General features: G+C 39.2%; 1 protein-coding gene across 2 annotated transcripts in view; it reads left to right on the top strand.

Moving 5' to 3' along the window:
* The window catches only part of ddrgk1.L (DDRGK domain containing 1 L homeolog), a 42,174-nt gene that overhangs the window by 8,114 nt on the left and 12,206 nt on the right, over positions 1-21,854 (top strand). The window contains exons 3-4 of one of the 2 annotated variants that reach the window (XM_018227137.2): positions 5,336-5,439; positions 7,648-7,749. In XM_018227137.2, coding sequence (XP_018082626.1) covers positions 5,336-5,439; positions 7,648-7,749 — 206 coding nt within the window. Of the gene's footprint in view, positions 1-5,329; positions 5,440-7,647; positions 7,750-21,854 lie in introns of both variants that reach the window. The other variant, XM_018227132.2, reaches the window with a different exon arrangement.

Genomic DNA, 21,854 nt, shown 5'->3' with positions numbered 1-21,854 from the left:
ATTATTAATGCTTGAGCTACAATTCACTCATTCAAACACAAGCATGCATATTCCATTGTGCCCCCAACCCACCCAACTTTATTAGTGGCCAGTATGCCTTATCCCTGTTTTAGTGCCCATGTTAGGAATGGCAAACATCCTGTGAACGATGAGGCTCACAACAAGGAGATTCAGGAGGCCACAGATACTCCTTCCTTCTAGTAAAGAAGCTTGAGAGTACAATGAGCCTGATAGTAGGGTGTGGGCTTGGAGGTGGAAGTTCTGATTCACAAGGCAAGTCCTTTGATTTGTACCTCTGTATGGGGTAGGTAGTAAGCACCACATATGATTCATAGTCGTGTGAAATGGAAACAGATACAAGAGGGTTGATGAACACGTAGTTACATAGAATCACTGCTGGTTTCCTACGTGCCAACGTAATGTCCTGGCGCTCAGAGAAAAACACAAGGGGATTCACTAATAACACGAGGAGACTTTGATCTCATCTTCGTCCCCTCTCCCCGTGGGCGCTCGCTTGTTTTCCGAAGGCCTCGTCAAGCACTTCAGGTTAATGATGAGCTCATTCCAAACCCGTAATTATGAAAGATGTTGCTAATGGTTTCTTTTCAGTATTATGTCGTGCTGGAACTATGAATTGTTTTTTTCCCCCCCCTCTTTCTCATTATCAACTACTGTGTCTGAGTGGGCCGAGCGGGGTAAATATAGACATCAGAGGGGTCTCGGAGAGGGTGAGAAATGAGCATGAACTACAAAAGGAAGATGATGTTATTGGACTTTACTCACTCCACAACTCACTACTTCACTTTTATCTCCCTATGTTCTTGGATATCCCCAAAAAGCCACTTTTTTTTTAGATGCCACTTGTCTTATCACTATAGTTCCTCTATAGACATCTTCAGTGATTAAACAAATCCTACTTATGTATGTGATTGTGAGCTGATGGCCCAAGCATTGTAAATGGCTGCTCTAGTTAGCCCTTCATTTGTGTCTGTAAATAGCCCATCCACTTAGATTGGAGGCTTTGTAGGTAGAGTTGCCAACGTTTCTGGAAAAAAATACCTTCCCATATTTTTATGGTTTATCCCTATGAATAACATTGGCATCAAACATTTTTACCAGCCGGCCTGTAAAATACTGTCCTTTCGAAATCCTCTGGGAAATCCTCAAACTGAGCAGCAAGATGGCTCCAGACAAGCCAAATGTCTATTGGCACAACAACAACAACAGAGGACATTGAGTACTATTTGCCTTATAAGGACCGATTTCCCCATCACTCCCTGCTGGGTGACATTAAGTGACATTTTCCTATTACAAACGTAAAACCGAATTTAATAGTGGCTTTTACTTAAAGGGATTCTGTCATGATTTTTATGATGTCGTTTTTATTTCTAAATGACACTGTTTACACTACAAACAATTCTCTCTCTATAATATAAAATGTCATTCCTGAACCAGCAAGTGTATTTAGTTGTAATATTGGTGTGTAGGTGCATCTCAGGTCATTTTGCCTGGTCATGTGATTTCAGAAAGAGTCGGCACTTTAGGATGGAACTGCTTTCTGGCAGGCTGTTGTTTCTCCTACTCAATGTAACTGAATGTGTCTCAGTGGGACCTGGATTTTACAATTGAGTGTTGTTCTTAGATCTACCAGGCAGCTGTTATCTTGTTTTAGGGAGCTGTTATCTGGTTACATTCCCATCGTTCTACTGATGAGCTGCTGGGGGCCGATATCACTCCAACTTGCAGTACAGCAGTAAAGAGTGACTGAAGTTTATCAGAGCACAAGTCACACTGGGGGCAGCTGGGAAACTGACAATATGTCAAGCCCCATGTCAAACTTCAAAATTATATATAAAAAAATCAGTTTGCTCTTTTTGAGAAACTGAGTTCAGAGCAGAATTCTGCTGGAGCAGCACTATTAACTGTGTTTTGAGGAAAAAAAAAATTCCCATGACAGTATCCCTTTAAGATAAGGTATCAAAAAATATTGGTATATTTCAACGCAGTGGCCCGCATTTCTGTTGTTTTTCTTAAAAAGACTGGTGGGAGGTGACCGCCAAAGTGAGAGCTTGGGGAGCTGCCGTTTTTGTGCAGAAGATACAGACCACAAGGTCGGTGTGAGAGTGGGCCCTGTTTCATTAGGAGACCCCTACGCTTCCTGCCTTAAAGCTGCAGTACAAGCACATCAGCCCCTGTGGCTGCGTATAAACGGCATAGTAAACACAGTAAAGACTTTATATAAAGTGCATGTCTGTGGGTATTATTTTTATCCCTTGTACTTCTCTGACATATTACACAGCACTTTGCGGATGGTTGCCTGCCAAGGTAAAGATTTCAATCTAATTCCCCTGCCATGCTCACACGCCCTAGGGTTGGTACCATCATGATGTTTATGCTCAGATCATGTTTTTGGACTGTGGGCACCCAGAAGCCACCCACACAGACGGAAGGGGGGGGGGAGTACTCATCTTCCTGCAAAGAGTTCCCTGGTAGGAGTTGAACCCCAGGCCCTCAGGCTGCAAGGCAGGGCAGTGTGAGATATTGGTTTATGCCTTAAAGGAGAACTAAACACCTATATAGTGAACTTATTGCGCGAGGCTAAAGTTTGAGCTTGTCAATAGCAGCAATGATCCAGGACTTCAAACTTGTCACAGGGGGTCACCATCTTGGAAAGTGTCTGTGACACTCACATGCTCAGTGGGCTCTGATTGGCTGTTGAGAAGCTAAGCTTAGGGCTCGTCACTAATTATCCAGCAGAAAATGAGCTTCCCTGGCTGTAATATAAGCTGATGCTACAGGTTTGCTGATTATTCAATTCTGATGCTAATTGCACTGGTTTCTGTGCTGCCATGTAGTAATTATGTGTATTAATTACTAATCAGCCTTATATTGTGACATTTCTATTCTATGTGTACTGTATATTGTGAGTGGGTCCCTAAGCTCAGTAAGTGACAGCAGCACAGAGCATGTGCAGTGAATCAGCAGAAAAGAAGATGGGGAGCTACTGGGGCATCTTTGGAGACACAGATCTTTACTGCTAAAGGGCTGTGGTTGCCTTGGGCTGGTACAGAAGCACAAAACATCATGTACAACATTTCTAGCTACTTCTTTAGTTAGGCTTTAGTTCTCCTTTAAACCTCCCAGGAAGGTGGGAAATGAAATGCAGTGTCAAATGTGTGGCTGGGAGTTGCAGTACAGTAGCAACGTTCATAGGACACCTTAGAAAATACCACGTACATGGCTGATTTAAAGTCTTTGCAGTCCCCTTATAGGCATATTTAATAAACACACATTTGTTATTAAAGCCAATCGACGTGCTCCCTCTCCCAATCCATTTACTGTTTCCCAGCATGCAGTGTTTCCATGTATCAATATAAGCCTGGAGTCTCTCCAGTTTGTTACTGAGCTGTGTGTGAGCAACAAAACAATTGTATAGTGCAGACGGCGGGTGCTAATGGTGGGCGCAAGTCTTCTCAGTCACACCACGGGTGGGCGGCCAATGGCTTCTTGTCTTACAGAGCTCCCTGCCCTTTGCAACCTTTCTTAGAGGATAAAGAAACGCTTGCATTTTAAAAATGTCTCCATTTTATTTCCCCATGCTTTTAGAGCCCCATAGTTTTATAGTTGGGGGTTACTATTGGTCTCCCTGTTCCACTCCCTGTCCTTGTTGTCATAATGTTATGGAACAGATGACTGCTTAAAGTGTATGTTATACAGTTATAACTAGGGATGCACCGAATCCACTATTTTGGATTTGGCCAAACCCCCGAATCCTTTGCGAAAGATTCAGCCGAATACTGAACAAATCCTAATTTGCTTTTGCATATGCAAATTAGGAGTGGGAAGGGAAACATTTTTTTACTTCCTTGTTTTGTGACAAAAAGTCACGCATTTCCCTCCCGCCCCTAGTTTGCATATGCATATTTGGATTTGGTTCGGCTGGGCAGAAGGATTCGGCTGAATCTGAATCCTTCTGAAAAAGGCCGAATCCTGGACTCTGTCCATCCCTAGTTCTAACCAATTTATTTTTTAATAGTTTTTTTAATTATTTGGCTCCTTCTTCTGCCTTTTCCCAACTTTCAAATGGCGGTCACTGACCCCATCTAAATATTAGCGATGCACCGAATCCAGGATTCGGGCAAATCCTTGTGCCTGGCTGAACCGAATCCTATTTTGCATATGTAAATTAAGTAGGGATGCACCGAATCCACTATTTTGGATTCGGCCGAACCCCTGAATCCTTCCCAAAGGATTCGGCCGGATACCAAACCAAATCCGAGGGGTGGGAAGGGGAAAACGTTTTTTACTTCCTTGTTTTGTGACAAAAAGTCATGCGATTTCCCACTCCGCCCCTAATTTGCATATGCAAATTAGGATTTGGATTCAGTTCGGCCGGACAGAAGGATTCGGAATCCAAATCCTGCTGAAAAAGGCCGAATCCCGAAGCGAATCCCAGATTCGGTGCATCCCTAAAATTAAGGGAGGGGAGGGAAATCACGTGACTTTTCGTCACAAAAGAATAATGTTTTCCACTTTTTCCTTTCCTGCCCCTAATTTGCATATTTAAATTCAGATTCAATTCTAATCTTTCACCAAGGATTCGAGGATTCGGTCGAATCCCAAACAGTGGATTCGCTGCATCCCTACTAAATACAAATGCTCTGTAAGGTTATAAAGGTATTGTTATTGCTACTTGCTATCACTCATCTTTCTATTCAGTCTTCTCCTACACATATTCCACTCAATTATTCAGATCAATGTGTGGTTGCTAGGGTAATTTAGACCCTAGCAACCAGATGGCTGAACTTGCAAACTGGAGAGCTGCTGAATAAAAAGCTAAATAACTCAAAAACCACAAATAATAAAGAATGATAACCAATTGTTATTTGTCTCAGAATATCCCTCTCTACATCATACTAAAAATGAACTCAAACGTGAACAACCCCTTTAAGTTAAAGGTTATAGACGTTCATCCGTTATATTTTATAATATCATATTCCAAGTTAAATTGGGTCTACTGCTTCAGTGGGTTCTGAATCCTGCCCATGTAAGCTGTTGTAATAAGTTACTCTAACTAGAATGGTTTAATTGCACCACTTAAATTGCTATCAGAGTGTTAAAGGCTCCTTGTCTGTCCCTGTAAGCTGCCATTACAGTGACTTATTGAGTTGCACTTCCTGCCACGCCCCCTGTAAAGCTCCCATCACAGGATATTGTTCAACAGAAATGGTTGGACGTCCCAAATAACACTTTCAGCTTACCTACAGTATGACATACAGATCAATCCCCATGAAGCGATTAAATCCCGCCTCCTTTTGTTTATGTTTATCAATAGAAGAAGATGCAGATGAGTCACCAGAGGTTCAGACACAAGGGAAAATTGGTGCCAAAAAGATGAAGAAGCTGGAAGAGAAACAAGCAAGAAAAGTTCAACGGGAGGTAGGAATCTCACAGAGTCTATAGTATAGTGTATGTTACGTAAAGTAACGGATTATTTCTTTATAACACTTTCACATAAATACTATTGAATATTGACAATTAATATTAATCATATAGAATATTTAGGATATTGGAAGTCATGTCACTATATCACTCGTATTATAAGAGATAATGTACCCCCTACTGTAAATGATAAGGATATTAGAAGTCACTGAGGGGTTGTTCTGTGACCATATAAAGGCACAAGGCTGCAGGCTGAGTTATACAGGGAACTCTGAGTATCACTCATGTATTATAAGAGATAATGTACCCCCTACTGTAAATGATAAGGATATTAGAAGTCACTGAGGGGTTGTTCTGTGACCATATAAAGGCACAAGGCTGCAGGCTGAGTTATACAGGGAACTCTGAGTGTCACTCATGTATTATAAGGGATAATGTACCCCCTACTGTAAATGATAAGGATATTAGAAGTCACTGAGGGGTTGTTCTGTGACCATATAAAGACACAAGGCTGCAGGCTGAGTTATACAGGGAACTCTGAGTATCACTCATGTATTATAAGGGATAATGTACCCCCTACTGTAAATGATAAGGATATTAGAAGTCACTGAGGGGTTGTTCTGTGACCATATAAAGGCACAAGGCTGCAGACTGAGTTATACAGGGAACTCTGAGTATCACTCATGTATTATAAGGGATAATGTACCCCCTACTGTAAATGATAAGGATATTAGAAGTCACTGAGGGGTTGTTCTGTGACCATATAAAGGCACAAGGCTGCAGGCTGAGTTATACAGGGAACTCAGAGGTGGTATATTTATATAATACACAAGAGCCATGAATATCCTGTAAATTATATCCATATAAACGGTGCTTAGTGATGTCATTGATTATAATAAGAGCTTGGTGATGCCATTTCTGTCACATGACTCACTGAAACTTGTGTATTATTTTAAATAAAGTTCCCCCCCTGTTGCAAAATGTGAGGATATTAGAAGTCACCTCTGAGTTCCATGACCTGTATAAAAACACTTATAATATCCTTCTATTTTACTAGAGGTGGTACTTTATTCACTATGTTCTTTTTAATTGGTGGTATAAGTCAGTCATGTGACTCAAGCAACATTATTATACAATGATTATTACTGATTACATCACTAAGCACTATGTGTTCTATTCATCTTTCTCCCCATTTCATAACAAAACCTACTTGCTTTTAACTCTTTTTTTAGTCTATTTTGGCCTTTACAAGCTAAAAACTGGTTCTATAAGAAAATGTAACACAATAAACACACAAGGGGCTTGTCCCCTGTTTGAATCACTCTGTGTGCCGGTTCTGTTTCCTTTCTACAAATTATTTGGAAGTGCTCACTTCCTTAAAGGAGAAGGAAAGCTACAGAGGCAGTTTATTGCCAATAGATTAGCCACAATAGTACAAGCTATAACACTATATTTATTCTGTAGAATACTTTACCATAGCTGAGTAACAGCTCTAGAAGCTCTCTGTTTGTTTAGGATAGCAGCTGCCATATTAGCTTGACGTGACATCACTTCCTGCCCGAGTCTCTCCCTGCTCACTTATAGCTCTGGGCTCAGATTACAGCAGGGAGGGGAGGAGGGAGAGAGGAGCAAACTGAGCATGCTCAAGCCCTAGCCCTGGAGGTTTAAGCTGAAAACAGGAAGTCTGATACAGAAGCCCATGAGTACACACAAGAAATGTGCTGTTTCTTTTGACAGAGGACTCAGAGCAGCATTACTTTGAGGGATTACTTCTGTAGTTATGTAGACCTTTGTGATAAAGCTTACTTAATTTAAGCTAGGGATGCACCGAATCCACTATTTTGGATTCGGCCGAACCCCCGAATGCCGAACCGAATCCTAATTTGCATATGCAAATTAGGGATGGAAAGGGGAAACCATTTTTTACTTCCTTGTTTTGTGACAAAAAGTCACGTGATTTCCCTCTCCGCCCCTAATTTGCATATGCAAAGTAGGATTCGGTTCAGCTGGACAGAAGGATTCGGCCGAATCCGAACCCTGCTAAAAAAGGCCGAATCCCGAACCGAATCCTGGATTCAGTGCATCCCTAATTTAAGCCTTTCCTTCTCCTTTAAGGTCTGTGCACCAGACGGAATCTTACTCCGTAGGGCCCGGGTGTGCACGTGAATGTAGAGTTTTTATGTATTAATGGTTATTTTGTGACAGGCAGAAGAAGCAGAAAGAGAAGAGCGCAAGAAGACAGAATTCAAACGCGAGGAAGAGAGACGTAAGGAAGAAGAACGGGAACGAGTGGAAGAAGGAAAAAGGGTAAATATTTTTTTCCTCTCCTGTTTTTAACTCTTTCAGTTACATAAGATTATTACACTTGTTATGCTCCTAGGTTGGGTAAATATTTAAGTGCTGTGTTCTAATATGACTCTGCATATTAATTCTATGCTGAATCTTGTAATTACCGTTTAAAGGGGAAGTTTACCTTTTACACTTATGGCTGTCAAAAAAAAAAAAAAGCCTAGTCGATTCACAGATGCTTTATGTTGATGCTTTCAGCCTATGGCAGGCAGACATTGCTTGGTGCACCCATGTGTTGCCATGGTAACTGTATCTTTGACCTACCTTGTGACACATAGCAGGCAGGATTGGGATAGAGTGGGTCATACCTGTGACTGCGCTACAGCCAGTGCAACCGCCACAGTTACACCAATAAATCGTTCTGTGTCGGCTTTACCTAATTGTGCTGTAAGGTGTCAATTGTTGTGTGGCTTTGTGATGGGCGCACAGGAAGCTTCACACTTACACACACTGTGAAACTGTAGGATCTATTGGGGGATCAGTTCCTGGGTTCTCAAACATTCAGGTATAAAAATCAGAGAGTTCTCAGGCAATGAGCTGTGGGAGTCCACACGGACCCAAAACCCTGGACATACGGAGTCCCAAAAGTTCTTCAGCACTAGAGGGATCACTTATTAATGCAGGGCAGGGTGTTAAGTGCAATCCACCACTTTGTCATGTGTTTATACTTGGTTTGTTGGGATGCTCCAAATCCAGCATTCGTTTCCTATTCGGCCTTTTTTAACAATCAAACTGCCTGATCCAAATCCAAAAAATCATGTCACTTTTCGTGATACTCTCGTTTTTACTCTCTTTCCACCTCGTTTCCTTAATTTACATACGCAGATTCTAGTTTGGTATTCAGCCGAATCTTTCACAAAGGATTCAGGATTTGTCCGAATCCTAAAATACACTAGAATCCCCATTTTATGTTATTCAGGGGGCCAGGAAAAATGTAAAATCAGGGAAATGTATTAAAGTAACTTCAAGTACTGAAAGGATATAAGCACAGGAGTCAGTTTTACTTTGAGATACAATATTTAGTGTGTTAATAACAAGGGTTAAACATTGCAGTGTTAATGTTACATTATGGGGGCAAGTGCAAGACTCTGTCAGTCACATACACAAGCTAAAGCAATAAGTGATTGGTGCAGGACTGTATAAAGGAGGCCATAGACGTAACAATTATGATCTTTCTTAGAAAAGATGTTTCCAAAAAAGAGCGTTAGTTTCAATACACACGTGTAGAGCTGAATCGTTAGATATACAGAGAGAAACAATAGAATAGAATTGGCACCCAATCAAAATTTTCTGTCCAGCCTGATTGACGAGCCAACCGATATCTGTTGGCTCTTTTCCCACCATACACACACCGAATATCGTACGAAAATTTGTTTATCTGTGCATCTATTGCCACCTTAAGGGGCAGACTAATTTGAATTGACTATAAGGCAGAACCATGGCCAACTATACATCTGGTTAGTGTTTTTTAAACTTTTTTTATTTCACAAATAATAACATTCATAGAGGGAAAAAGCAGTTTTTGGGAACATCCGGACAAATGCACCTATTGAAATGCATAATAAATTGGTGGGACCACAAATAAAAAATGTAAAATGCAGGAAATGTTTAAATCAGGGCACTTAAAATCAAGGTTTCACTGTAGTGGATTCGGTGCATCTCTAAGGGTAAGGGCACTCGCTCGGGGAGATTTAGTCGATCAGCGACAAATCGCCTTTTCTTTGGGTCGACTAATCTTCCTGAAAAGCCTTCCCGCCGGCGATTGGAGCAATTCGTTTACCCAAAGTCATCCGAAGTTTCCTCGTAAGGTAACATTGGGCGACTTCGAAATACAAAGTGCTCCGAGTGCCATCCCGCCGGCGATTTAGATTCTAGCAGACGGGAAAGCTTTTTGGTGAGATTAGTCGCCCAAAGAAGAGCCGATTTGTCATTTTGCAACTAAATCTCCCCAAATCTTAGCGTGTGCTAATGGTGTGTGAAACCCAGCTGGTACTGGAACTTTAGACATGTGAAGTTCTCAAGACTCGGAGCCAAAATGTCCTGCCTGCAACTGTAATTATGGTCAACCCTGGACCCCTGCAGCTACGAGGTTCCCTGCATGGAACGGTCTCCTGTTTCAGTGGGTGGTTTCACTTGAGAAGCTTCTCTCTTCTCCATCGCTGTTTGGATCGGTTTTAGCCAAATCCCATTTGCACAAACTATAATTTGATCTTTACGCCTACCTTGTGAAATAGAAAGAGTGTTATAAATAGAGTAAAGTGTTACTTGAGCAACAGTGAGTCACTTGTATTCCGACGGTTGCGAGGGCCCTCGACTTACTTCTTCACCGTGTGTAGGCTGAAGAGCGGGGGCCTTTGCTTGTGAGGTGTCTGGTGCAACTGGGTTACAGGGTTGTTGGCTTTGAGGTTAAAATGCATCGAAAACAGACGGGTGCTACCAGGTTGCACTAACATGGCGGTCTAAGATATGCAGAGAGTGCCAGACCTAGGCACAATGGCGCTAATTTATCATCACCGGGCAAATGTGCCTGTGGGCAGTAACCCATAGCTGCAAATAGAAAAATGAATGCAACAATTTGATTGGTTGCCGTGGGTAACTGCCCACCGGCTAATGTTGGTAAAGTTATTCTGTCATGATTTTTATGTTGTAGTTTTTATTTCTAAATGACACTGTTTACACTGCAAATAATTCACTGTACAATATAAAATTTCATTCCTGAACCAGCAAGTGTATTTAGTTGTAATATTGGTGTGTAGGTGCATCTCAGGTCATTTTGCCTGGTCATGTGATTTCAGAAAGAGCCAGCACTTTAGGATGGAACTGCTTTCTGGCAGGCTGTTGTTTCTCCTACTCAATGTAACTGAATGTGTCTCAGTGAGACATGGGTTTTTACTATTGAGTGTTGTTCTTAGATCTACCAGGCAGCTGTTATCTTGTGTTAGGGAGCTGCTATCTGGTTACCTTCCCATTGTTCTGTTGTTAGGCTGTTGGGAGGAGGGGGTGATATCACTCCAACTTGCAGTAAAGTCACATGACTGGCGGCAGCTGGGAAACTGACAATATGTCTAGCCCCATGTCAGATTTGAAATAGAAAATCAGTTTGCTCTTTTGAGAAATGGATTTCAGTGCAGGATTCTGCTGGAGCAGCACTATTAACTGATGGGTTTTGAAAAAAACATGTTTTCCCATGACCGTATCCCTTTAAATGACCCCCAATGAATCCGGATGACGTTGCTAGAAGATACACAGTTGTGCACAAATATTATCTTTTAAATTCCCCTTCCCAACCAATTTTATTTTCTTGACTTTTAAAAACTATGGACAGGAAAAAATAATTTAACTTTTTTTTTTTCTTTACTGTTTTTGTTGAATTCATAAATCTGTTCTAAAATGCAACTGCAGCAGATTTTACCAGCAATTAACGTTAACATTTTGTTTCCCATATAATAATCAAACGTAGTCAGTTTTATTAGATTAGATGAATGAATGCAAAATATTTTCTGCAGAATCAGTTTGAGTAATTTCATGCTGACCTTACCCTTTTTTAATTTTTTTTTAAATCTTCTTTTGTATGAAACGGAAAAGTCGATTTTTTTTTTTTTTTTTTTTTTTTACATATTTTTATTCATTTCTTTGAGAGTTAAACGGCAATGTACATATTATCAAATACTGAAGTTTGAAACTAAATCCAGAAACCTGATATCCAGAAAGATCCAGATTAGTTAGGCACCTCTAAATTTAAGCAAATACTTAAACATTTTTAAATTAGTAATTAAACAGTATCTTGTACTTAAAGGGGTCGTTAACCTTTGAGATAACTGTTCGTATGATATAGAGAGGGATATTCTGAGACAATTTGAATTGGTTTTCATTTTTTATTATTTGTGGTTTTTGAGTTATTTAGTTTTTTATTCAGCAGCTCTTCAATTTGCATCTTAAAGGGCATGTAAAGGCTAAAAAATAAAATCCTATTTTTACTTTCTTTAATGAAAAAGAAACCTATCTCCAATATACTTTAATTAAAAAATATGTACTGTTTTTATCAGAAACCTGACTGTATGCAGTGAAATTCTCCCTTCATTTACTGCTGTGGATAGGAATTGTCAGACGGTCCCTAACTGCTCTGCTTGGCCGTTCTATAACATAATTAAAGTGACCTTAAAGGAGAACCACCCCTTTTAATGGGATTATTTGCTACAAATGGAAAATGAAATAACGGGTAACGAGTGAAACGATTTTATTAAAGAAAAGAAACTGAAGTGAAAGAGAGGGGGGTTGCTGTTTTTTTCGCACTGCTTTTGTGGGATTATTTCAGTAGCGCGAGGCTTATTTTAAAAGCAGAAGAAAGACAGACAGCCGCTGTCTACCCTCCTACTCACACACCCGTGTTGCTTGTGACCTTTACATGAGATGATGGGGAGCTTGGAACAGGCAAAGCTGATAATCACAACGTTCCTGCACCGATGGCCGGTCTAAAAGACCAACTGCACAAGTGCTGCAGGGAAGCTCAGTCTATATATCTATATCTCTCTCTGGGATATATTATTATTATTACATATTACATTGTAACATTATTAGATACAATGCTATACAAATCCCTCGATCAATTCTCCTATTTTACTGAAAATGGGGGAATTTTTTTTTTTCAAAACCCATCAGTTAATAGTGCTGCTCCAGCAGAATTCTGCACTGAAATCCATTTCTCAAAAGAGCAAACTTTTTTTTATATATTTAATTTTGAAATCTTACATGGGGCTAGACATATTGTCAGTTTCCCAGCTGCCCCCAGTCATGTGACTTGTGCTCTGATAAACTTCAGTCACTCTTTACTGCTGTACTGCAAGTTGGAGTGATATCATCCCCTCCCTTCCCCCCAGCAGCCTAACAACAGAACAATGGGAAGGTAACCAGATAGCAGCTCCCTAACACAAGATAACAGCTGCCTGGTAGATCTAAGAACAACACTCAATAGTAAAATCCAGGTCCCACTGAGACACATTCAGTTACATTGAGTAGGAGGAACAACAGCCTGCCAGAAAGCAGTTCCATCCTAAAGTGCTGGCTCTTTCTGAAAGCACATGACCAGGCAAAATGAGCTGAGATGCACCTACACACCAATATTACAACTAAATACACTTGCTGGTTCAGGAATGACATTTTATATTGTACAGTGAATTATTTGTAGGGATGCACCGAATCCACTATTTTGGACGAATCCCCGAATCCTTCGCGAAAGATTCGGCTGAATACCGAACCGAATCCTAATTTGAATATGCAAATTAGGGGTTGGAAAGGGAAAACACATTTTTACTTCCTTGTTTTGTGACAAAAGGAGGTCACATGATTTCCCTCCCGGCCCCTAATTTGGATTTGGTTTGGCCGGGCAGAAGGATTCTTTGCATCCCTAATTATTTGCAGTGTAAACAGTGTCATTTAGAAATTAAAACTACTCCATAAAAATCACGACTGAATCCCTTTAATGTTATTCCCTTTTTTTTCTTTTTTTTTTTTTTAATCTCAAAGCATTAGATCTCCAGTTTTTAACACCAAAACACATTTTGTTTAAAGGGGTGGTTCACCTTCAAGTTAACCTTTGGTATGTTTTCAATTGGTCTTCAGTATTTATCTTTTTTTTTTTTTTTTATTATTATAGTTTTTGAATTATTTGCCACCTTCTGACTCTTCAGCTTTCCAATGGGGGTCACTGACCCCATCTAAAAACAAATGCTCTGTAAGGCTACAAATGTATTGTTATTGCTACTTTTTATTACTCCACTTTCTATTCAGGCTTCTCCTATTCATATTTCAGTCTCTTATTCTTATCAATGCATAGTTGCTAGGGTAATTTGGGCCCTAGCAACCAGACTGCCGAAATTGAAGAGCTGCTGAATAAAAATTTAAATAAGTCAAAAACCACAAAAAATAAAACATAAAAACCAATTGTAAATTGCCTCAGAATATCACTCTCTGCATCATACTGACAGTTAAAGGGACTATCATCACTATCATAATGCCCCCCATCATGCTCCTTTACTGTGGCCCCGTGAGCAGTCAGGCGGGTCCCATGCCAGGGGTCGGGTACTATTAATTATGAGAGGAGAGAGTGTCTCTGGGGTGTAACATAGAGCTCTAGCACAGAACTGTCGGGGAATTCCCTTTCAGACGTGGAGTTTTTCTGGTGAGGAAATGGTTTACCAAGCGACACCTTATCTCGAGAGAGAACTTCCTTTTCTATTGCAAAACATGGCTGTGTATGATGAGCGGTCTGCTCTCAGCTCCTGAGCCTTCCTGTGCAGCTGAACTACAGCCTCGCTCACTTCCCACCCACCCGCACTTCATTCAGCGCTGCTTTATACTTCTACTACACCTTCTTATCAAACCCTCTGCCTCAGGACCTAAGTCTCTCTTCTTATTGGCAGCCAGGAAGTGTCTGTGTAGAAAACCTTTCAGTTGGTCTTCATTTTTTCTTAGAGTTTTATCAATTACTTGCCACCTTCTTCTGACTCTTTCCAGCTTTCAAAAATAGCACTGACTCCAACAGCCACAAACAATTGCTCTGTCAGGCTCTAATGTTGTTATTGTTACTTTTCATCAATTAAAGGGCTGGTTCACCTTTAAGTTGACTTTTAGTATCTTACAGAAAGGCCAATTCTAAGCAACTTCTCAATTGGCGTTCATTTTTTCTTTTTTATAGTTTTTGAATCATTTACCGCCTCCTTCTGACTCTTTCCTGCTTTCAAATGAGGGGGTCACTGACCCCATCTAAAAAACGAATGCTCTACAAGGCCACTTTATGGTTCTTTATATTTATTGTTACTTTTTATTCCTCATCTTTTTATTCAGACTCTTCTATTCATATTCCAGTCACTTATTCAAATCAATGCATGGTTGATAGGGTCATTTGTACCCTAACAACCAGATGTCGGAAATTGCAAACTGGAGAGCTGCTGAATAAAAAGCTAAATAACTCAAAAACCACAAATAATGTTAGTACATCATACTAACCGTTAATATGAAGGTGAACAACCCCTTTAACTTTCTATTCAGCCCCTCTCCTAATCAGGTTCCAGAGTCTCATTTAAACCACTGCTTGGTTGCTATGGTAATTTGGACCCTAGCAACCAGCACACTGGAGAGCTGCTGAATAAAAAGCTAAATAACTCAAAAACCACAAATAATAAAAAATGAAAACCAATTGCAAATTGTCACAGAATATCCCTCTCTACATACTAAAAACAACCCCTTTAACTTTCTATTCAGCCCTTCTCCTAATCATATTCCAGCATCTCCTTTAAACTACTGTCTGGTTGCTATGGTATTTTGGACCCTAGCAACCAGATACCTGCTGAAATTCCAAATTGGAGAGCCACAGAAAGTAACTAGTGAAGACCAATTGCAGATTGCCTCAGACTATCAATGTCTACACCACACTAAAGGTAATTTGAAGGTGAACAACTCCTTTTAAGTTACTAGATCATTAAAGGGAGCATTCTGATTGGTTCAACACGATTGCTCATTTAATGTATATTCCCTGCTATCTACGAGAATTTGGAAATTGTACGTCCCTTTATTGCAAAGCAGAGCTGTTTACAAGTTCGTAATGAGATTAATGATCTTTAAAAATCTGTTTTGTGGCTATTGTTAATTCACCCAATGATATCCAATGAAGTAGTGGGGGGAAACTCCCCGCTTCAATCCGCAGTGAATCGGTTTTGCTGCTAATGGTCAAAATAATCTTGTATTGCAATGCCTAATTCTTTAAAGGAGAAGGAGAGCTACGGAGGCAGTTTATTGCCAACAGATAAGCTGCAATAGTGCAAGCTAGAATGCTATATTTATTCTGTAGAATACTTTACCATACCTGAGTAAACAGCTCTAGAAGCTATCTTTGTTTAGGATAGCAGCTGACATATTAGCTTGGTGTGACATCACTTCCTGCCTGAGTCTCTCCCTCCTTAATCATAGCTATGGGCTCAGATTACAGCAGGGAGGGGAGGAGGGAGAGAGGAGCAAACTGAGCATGCTCAAGCCCTAGCCCTGGAGGTTTAAAACAGGAAGTCTGATACAGAAGCCCATGAGTACACAATAGAAGGATAGAAATGTGCTGTTTCTTTTGACAGAGGACTCAGAGCAGCATTACTTTGAGGGTTTACTGGTATATTTAGGTGGACCTTTTTGATAAGGCTTGCATTACTTAGTTTTAACCTTTCCTTCTCCTTTAAATAAATTGCCATATCTGTTGTATGTAGGAACGAGGTATTGCTTTACAGCAGGAGTCATCCTTCAGGCATAGTCACATTAACTTACTGCCCCTTTAAAACAATGCCTTCCCATCCCCTCCTATAGTAGCACTATGTCAGACACTCTCTATGTTATGTGATTCTGTTCTTTTAAAAGTTATTTAAAAAAAAAAAAATCCCTCTCGCCCTTAGCTCCTGAAAAATAGTTAGTTAAAAGGCGTACCCCTATAAATAAGAGTTGCTAATCCAGAGGAGGCTCCCCATTAAATTCCCCACACGATAATAGTCAATTGCACACTCTAAGTAAAAAAAAGTTAATGTTTTATTACATCAAAAAGTTACAAAAATGAACTAATTAGACCTTACGTGTTTTTTTACAATAAAAAGGCAGAAGATGAAGGTATAAAACCTGCACGGACGTTACAATCGTTCTACATTTTTATTGCTTTTCCCCTGATGAAGACCATGTGATGGTAGAAACACGTAGGACTAATGATTTTCATTTTTGGAACTTTTTGATGTAATAAAACGGTAACTTTTTTTTTTTTTTACTTCCTTTCATATTTTTGCTCCTAAAACAAGTCAAATTCCCCCATTGATTAAAGCTGATTTGGTGTTTCCACCTTTATAAAGTGGGCGGGACCCAGCTGATTAATTCCCATAAGTTATTGCTAATTAAAGCAGATTTGTAACCTTCTAACGCATCCTCTGGTTTTACTTGGAAACAAATTACACAATATTCATGCAGTTTCCATCTCCTCTGCATCATAACATAATTATTATAGAATCATATCGGCACTACAGAGACAGTCTAGCAGAAGAATCGGCTGATTCGTAGACCCTTCAAGAAGCTCCCAAAGCATTGTGGGAATGGCAGTCTTGGCTTGGGCTACTTCGGAGCCACTTTCAGCAGTAGTTACATTTACAAATTATTTTGAAATCCTTCAACGGGGTCTAAACATGGTATTTTGGAAAGTCACATTTTCTACTGTTATTAAAATGTTATTTTGGGGTTGACATCCCCATAAAGGAGAACTAAAGCCTAACTAAAGAAGAACTAAAGCCTAACTAAAGAAGTAGCTAGAAATATTGTACATGGTTTTGTGCTTCTGTACCAGCCCAAGGCAGCCACAGCCCTTTAGCAGTAAAGGTCTGTGTCTCCAAAGATGCCCCAGTAGCTCCCCATCTTCTTTTCTGCTGATTCACTGCACATGCTCTGTGCTGCTGTCACTTACTGAGCTTAGGGAGCCACTCACAATATACAGTACACATAGAATAGAAATGTCACAATATAAGGCTGATTAGTAATTAATACACATAATTACTACATGGCAGCACAGAAACCAGTGCAATTAGCATCAGAATTGAATAATCAGCAAACCTGTAGCATCAGCTTATATTACAGCCAGGGAAGCTCATTTTCTGCTGGATAATTAGTGACGAGCCCTAAGCTTAGCTTCTCAACAGCCAATCAGAGCCCACTGAGCATGTGAGTGTCACAGACACTTTCCAAGATGGTGACCCCCTGTGACAAGTTTGAAGTCCTGGATCATTGCTGCTATTGACAAGCTCAAACTTTAGCCTCGTGCAATAAGTTCACTATATAAAATATGGTATTTCTAGCCACATTCATATTTACGGATTCGTTTTCCTTAGTGAATGAATGGCATATTTTCCCTTAAATCCGTGGCCTCTGCCATTCTACACGGAAGGCCTGTGACTGTGATTTTGAGCCTGTGTCTGGCCGCAATGTTTTTCCCAAAACCCGGGCAGTTTTATCAGAAAGAAATGAATAATGTCGGTGTAAAAGTGAGCGGCTGACTCAGTGGTGACAGGACGTCTGTTTCCCGGTTATGAACTTTCTGTGCAGAGATGAGACTTAAGTGTAGGGAGGAATCGGGTGACGGTTGGTGCAGTGTTGGCAGTTGGAACGTTGAAGACTCCTGACCAGAAATAACAGTGGTGGCTGAGATTTAGAGTGTTGGTGAGCCGTGAAAGATCTGCTTTCTAGTGAGGTTCACTTATGGCTGAAGTGGGGTGAGAAGATCAATTCATTGAGGGAATTTGGGCCAAATGTATGTGATTCAGTACCACCTTAAATAAAAACTCATTATGACATTTGCTTAATTTAAAAAAAATATTTGTAATACAGATATGGGACCTGTTATCCGGAATGCTCAGACCTGGGGTATTCCAGATAATGGATCTTTCTGTAATTTGGATCTTCATACCTTAACGCTACTAGAAAATCATTTGAACATTAAATAAACCCAATAGGCTGGTTTTGCCTCCAATAAGGATTAATTATATCTTAGTTGGGATCAAGTACAAACTACTGATTTATTATTACACAGAAAAAGGAAATCTTTTTTAAAAATCAGGATTATTTGGGTAAAATGGAGTCTATGGGAGACGGCCTTCCCGTAATTCTAAGCTTTCTGGATAATGGATCCCATACCTGTAATTCCTGCGGCAGCTTTCTGTGAAATTGTCTCGTTTGTAGGCTGATGACCCTATGTAGTGTTCATATAGCAGACAAAAAATTACATTACATTTCGATATATGAAATTAAATATATAGAAAAAAATCGGCACTCACAAGTTTTACATAAAATACGTTTTTTTTTTTTTTTTAAATTCTGGACATTTATCAGGCCAAATTGATTACTCTGATAGATATATTATACACACCTCCTATTGTTAAATAGAAGTCACAGAGGAGTGACATGATATAAAGGTGACTTCTAATATCCTTATAATACTAGGTATGTATAATAAACAAATGTATAAGTTATAACTGATGTTGTCACTGAGCACCATTTATAAGGATATTATTTACAGGATATATAATTAGTGATGTCATTTCTGTCACATGACTCACTAAAACTTGTGTATTATAATAAATAAAGTACCCCTGAGGTGTCTTCTAATATCCTCATATTTTGCAACAGCAAAATATGAGGATATTAGAAGTCACCTCGGAGTTACGTGACCTGTATAATAACACTCTGCCTTTAGTCTTGTGCTTTTATATAAAATTATAGAACTCCTCTGTGACTCTTATTTATATTTATATATATATATATATATATATATATATATATATATATATATATATATATATATATATATATATAATATCCTTATAATACACAAAAGCCATGAATATCTTGTAAATTATTTCCTTATAAACGGTGAGTTCTGATGTCATTTCTGTCACATGACTCACTGAAACTTGTGTATTATAATAAATAAAGTACCCCCAGTTGCAAAATATGAGGATATTAGAAGTTAGCTCGGAGTTCCATGACCTGTATAAAAACACTCGACCTTCGGCCTCGTACTTTTATATGGTCATGAAACTCCTCTGTAACTTATAATATCCTTATATTTTACAAGAGGGGGTACTTTATTCACTATATATATTACAAGTACGGTAGGAATGCACCAAATCCACTATTTTGGATTAGGCCGAACCCCCGAATCCTTTTCGAAAGATTCGGTCCAATACCGAATCGAATCCTAATTTGCATATGCAAATTACGGGTGGGAGGGGGGAAAACCTTTTTTACCTCCTTGTTTTGTTTTTATTTTATTCACTATATAATATCAATTGGTGAAGTGCCTGAGAATATCATATACACATTGTATTAACAATTAAAATAATTTTTTTAAACAAACAAAAGTCTATTTTAAGGCAATTTAAAAAAAAAAAAAGACATTTCAAATCCGTTGCAGAAAGTGATAGAAAATATTTGAAACTTCCTGTGTTTTTAGTAACTAGTATTTTTCTTGCACCCGATTTATCCTCCTAAATGTCTGTTTTGTGTAGTGACATTTAATCACCCCCGTGAGCCTATTTCTATCCTGTTTTTTGCTCTCATGCGACTGATTTATCAAACGACACTTTGACCTTAAATCTGGTATTTTTATTTTCTTTGAACTTAAGCTTTTTTTTCTTTGCTGTGTAGTATTTCATATGGTAACAGCTAATTATACAGTGTGTGTCTGTGTGTGTGTGTATGTATATATATATATATATATATATATATATATATATAATTATATAGTGAATAAAGTAGCCCCTCTTGTAATATATAAATATAGGAGGAGTTTTATGACTCACCGTTTATAACTGATGACATCAGAACTCACCGTTTATAACTGATGACATCAGAACTCACCGTTTATAACTGATGACATCAGAACTCACCGTTTAAAAGGATATAATTTACAAGATATTCATGGCTTCTGTGTATTATATATAAATATATATGAGTGTGTAGTAGTAGAACAGAGATGGTATTTTGACTTTCCCCACATTTGCTGAAAACAAATAGAAATGTGAATCCCCCAGTCAGATCTGCTGTACAGAAATTACGGGGCTTGAAGTCCTTTCTGAATGGGAGCCGTAAAGGGGGGTTCACCTTTAAAGTGATACTGACACTAAAAAAGCTTTGGGCAAATACTTTATGGCAAAGTTATAAGTAGCTTATAAGTAGTTTTTGAATTATTTGCCTTTTTCATCTTCTGAATATTTCCAGCTTTCAAATGGAGAGGGTCCCCCATCTAAAAAACAAATGCTCTGTAAGGCTACAAATGTATTGTAATTGTTACTTTATATTCCTCCTCTTTCTATTCAGGTCTCTCCTATTCATATTCCAGTCTCTTATTCAAATCAAATATTGGTGTATGAAGGCATATGCTTAAAGGGGTGGTTTACCCTTAAGTTACATTTAGTATGTTATAGAATGGCCAATTCTAAGCAGCTTTCCAATTGGTTTTCATTATTTATGCAGTAAATCCAGGATTCGGTTTGGTATTTGGGGAGGATTCCGAATTCTAATTTGCATATGCAAATTAGGGGTGGGGAGGGAAATCGCATGACTTTGTGTCACAAAACAAGCAAGTAAAAAATGTTTTCCCCTTCCCACCCCTAATTTGCAAAGTCAACTTTTCCTCCTCCTCCTGTTAAATAGTTTGAACACAAACGAACAAGTTTAAGGCGGCTTTTGATTGGCTAATGATATAATCGCAAGCAATTACATTTTGTTGGCTCAGACTGTAAGATTCACATAATATTCTTCTGGACCTGCCCATGGGCCTCACACACAATAGAGAGGCTGCATGGTTATGTTATTGCTTTTGTTATACAGGTATGGGACCTGTTATCCGGAATGCACACGAGGCTGACCTTTTATTTTCATTTTCCAGTTATTTTTATTATTCTACTGGAAAATGCAATCCACAAACGAAATATATAACTCAGGTTCTTGACTTTTCTGGCTGGTAATGCATCCATGAGTATCACTCTGTATTATAAGGGATAGTGTACCCCCTACTGTAAATGATAAGGATATTAGAAGTCACTGAGGGGTTGTTCTGTGACCATATAAAGACACAAGGCTGCAGGCTGAGTTATACAGGGAACTCTGAGTATCACTCTGTATTATAAGGGATAATGTACCCCCTACTGTAAATGATAAGGATATTAGAAGTCACTGAGGGGTTGTTCTGTGACCATATAAAGACACAAGGCTGCAGGCTGAGTTATACAGGGAACTCTGAGTATCACTTATGTATTATAAGGGATAATGTACCCCCTACTGTAAATGATAAGGATATTAGAAGTCACTGAGGGGTTGTTCTGTGACCATATAAAGACACAAGGCTGCAGGCTGAGTTATACAGGGAACTCTGAGTATCACTCATGTATTATAAGGGATAATGTACCCCCTACTGTAAATGATAAGGATATTAGAAGTTACTGAGGGGTTGTTCTGTGACCTCATAAAGGCACAAGGCTGCAGGCTGAGTTATACAG

Source organism: Xenopus laevis, chromosome 1L (genome assembly GCF_017654675.1).
Source record: "Xenopus laevis strain J_2021 chromosome 1L, Xenopus_laevis_v10.1, whole genome shotgun sequence".
Lineage (NCBI taxonomy): Eukaryota > Metazoa > Chordata > Amphibia > Anura > Pipidae > Xenopus > Xenopus laevis.
Note: the sequence above shows the minus strand (reverse complement) of the source record. Positions and strands in the feature narration are given on the sequence as shown.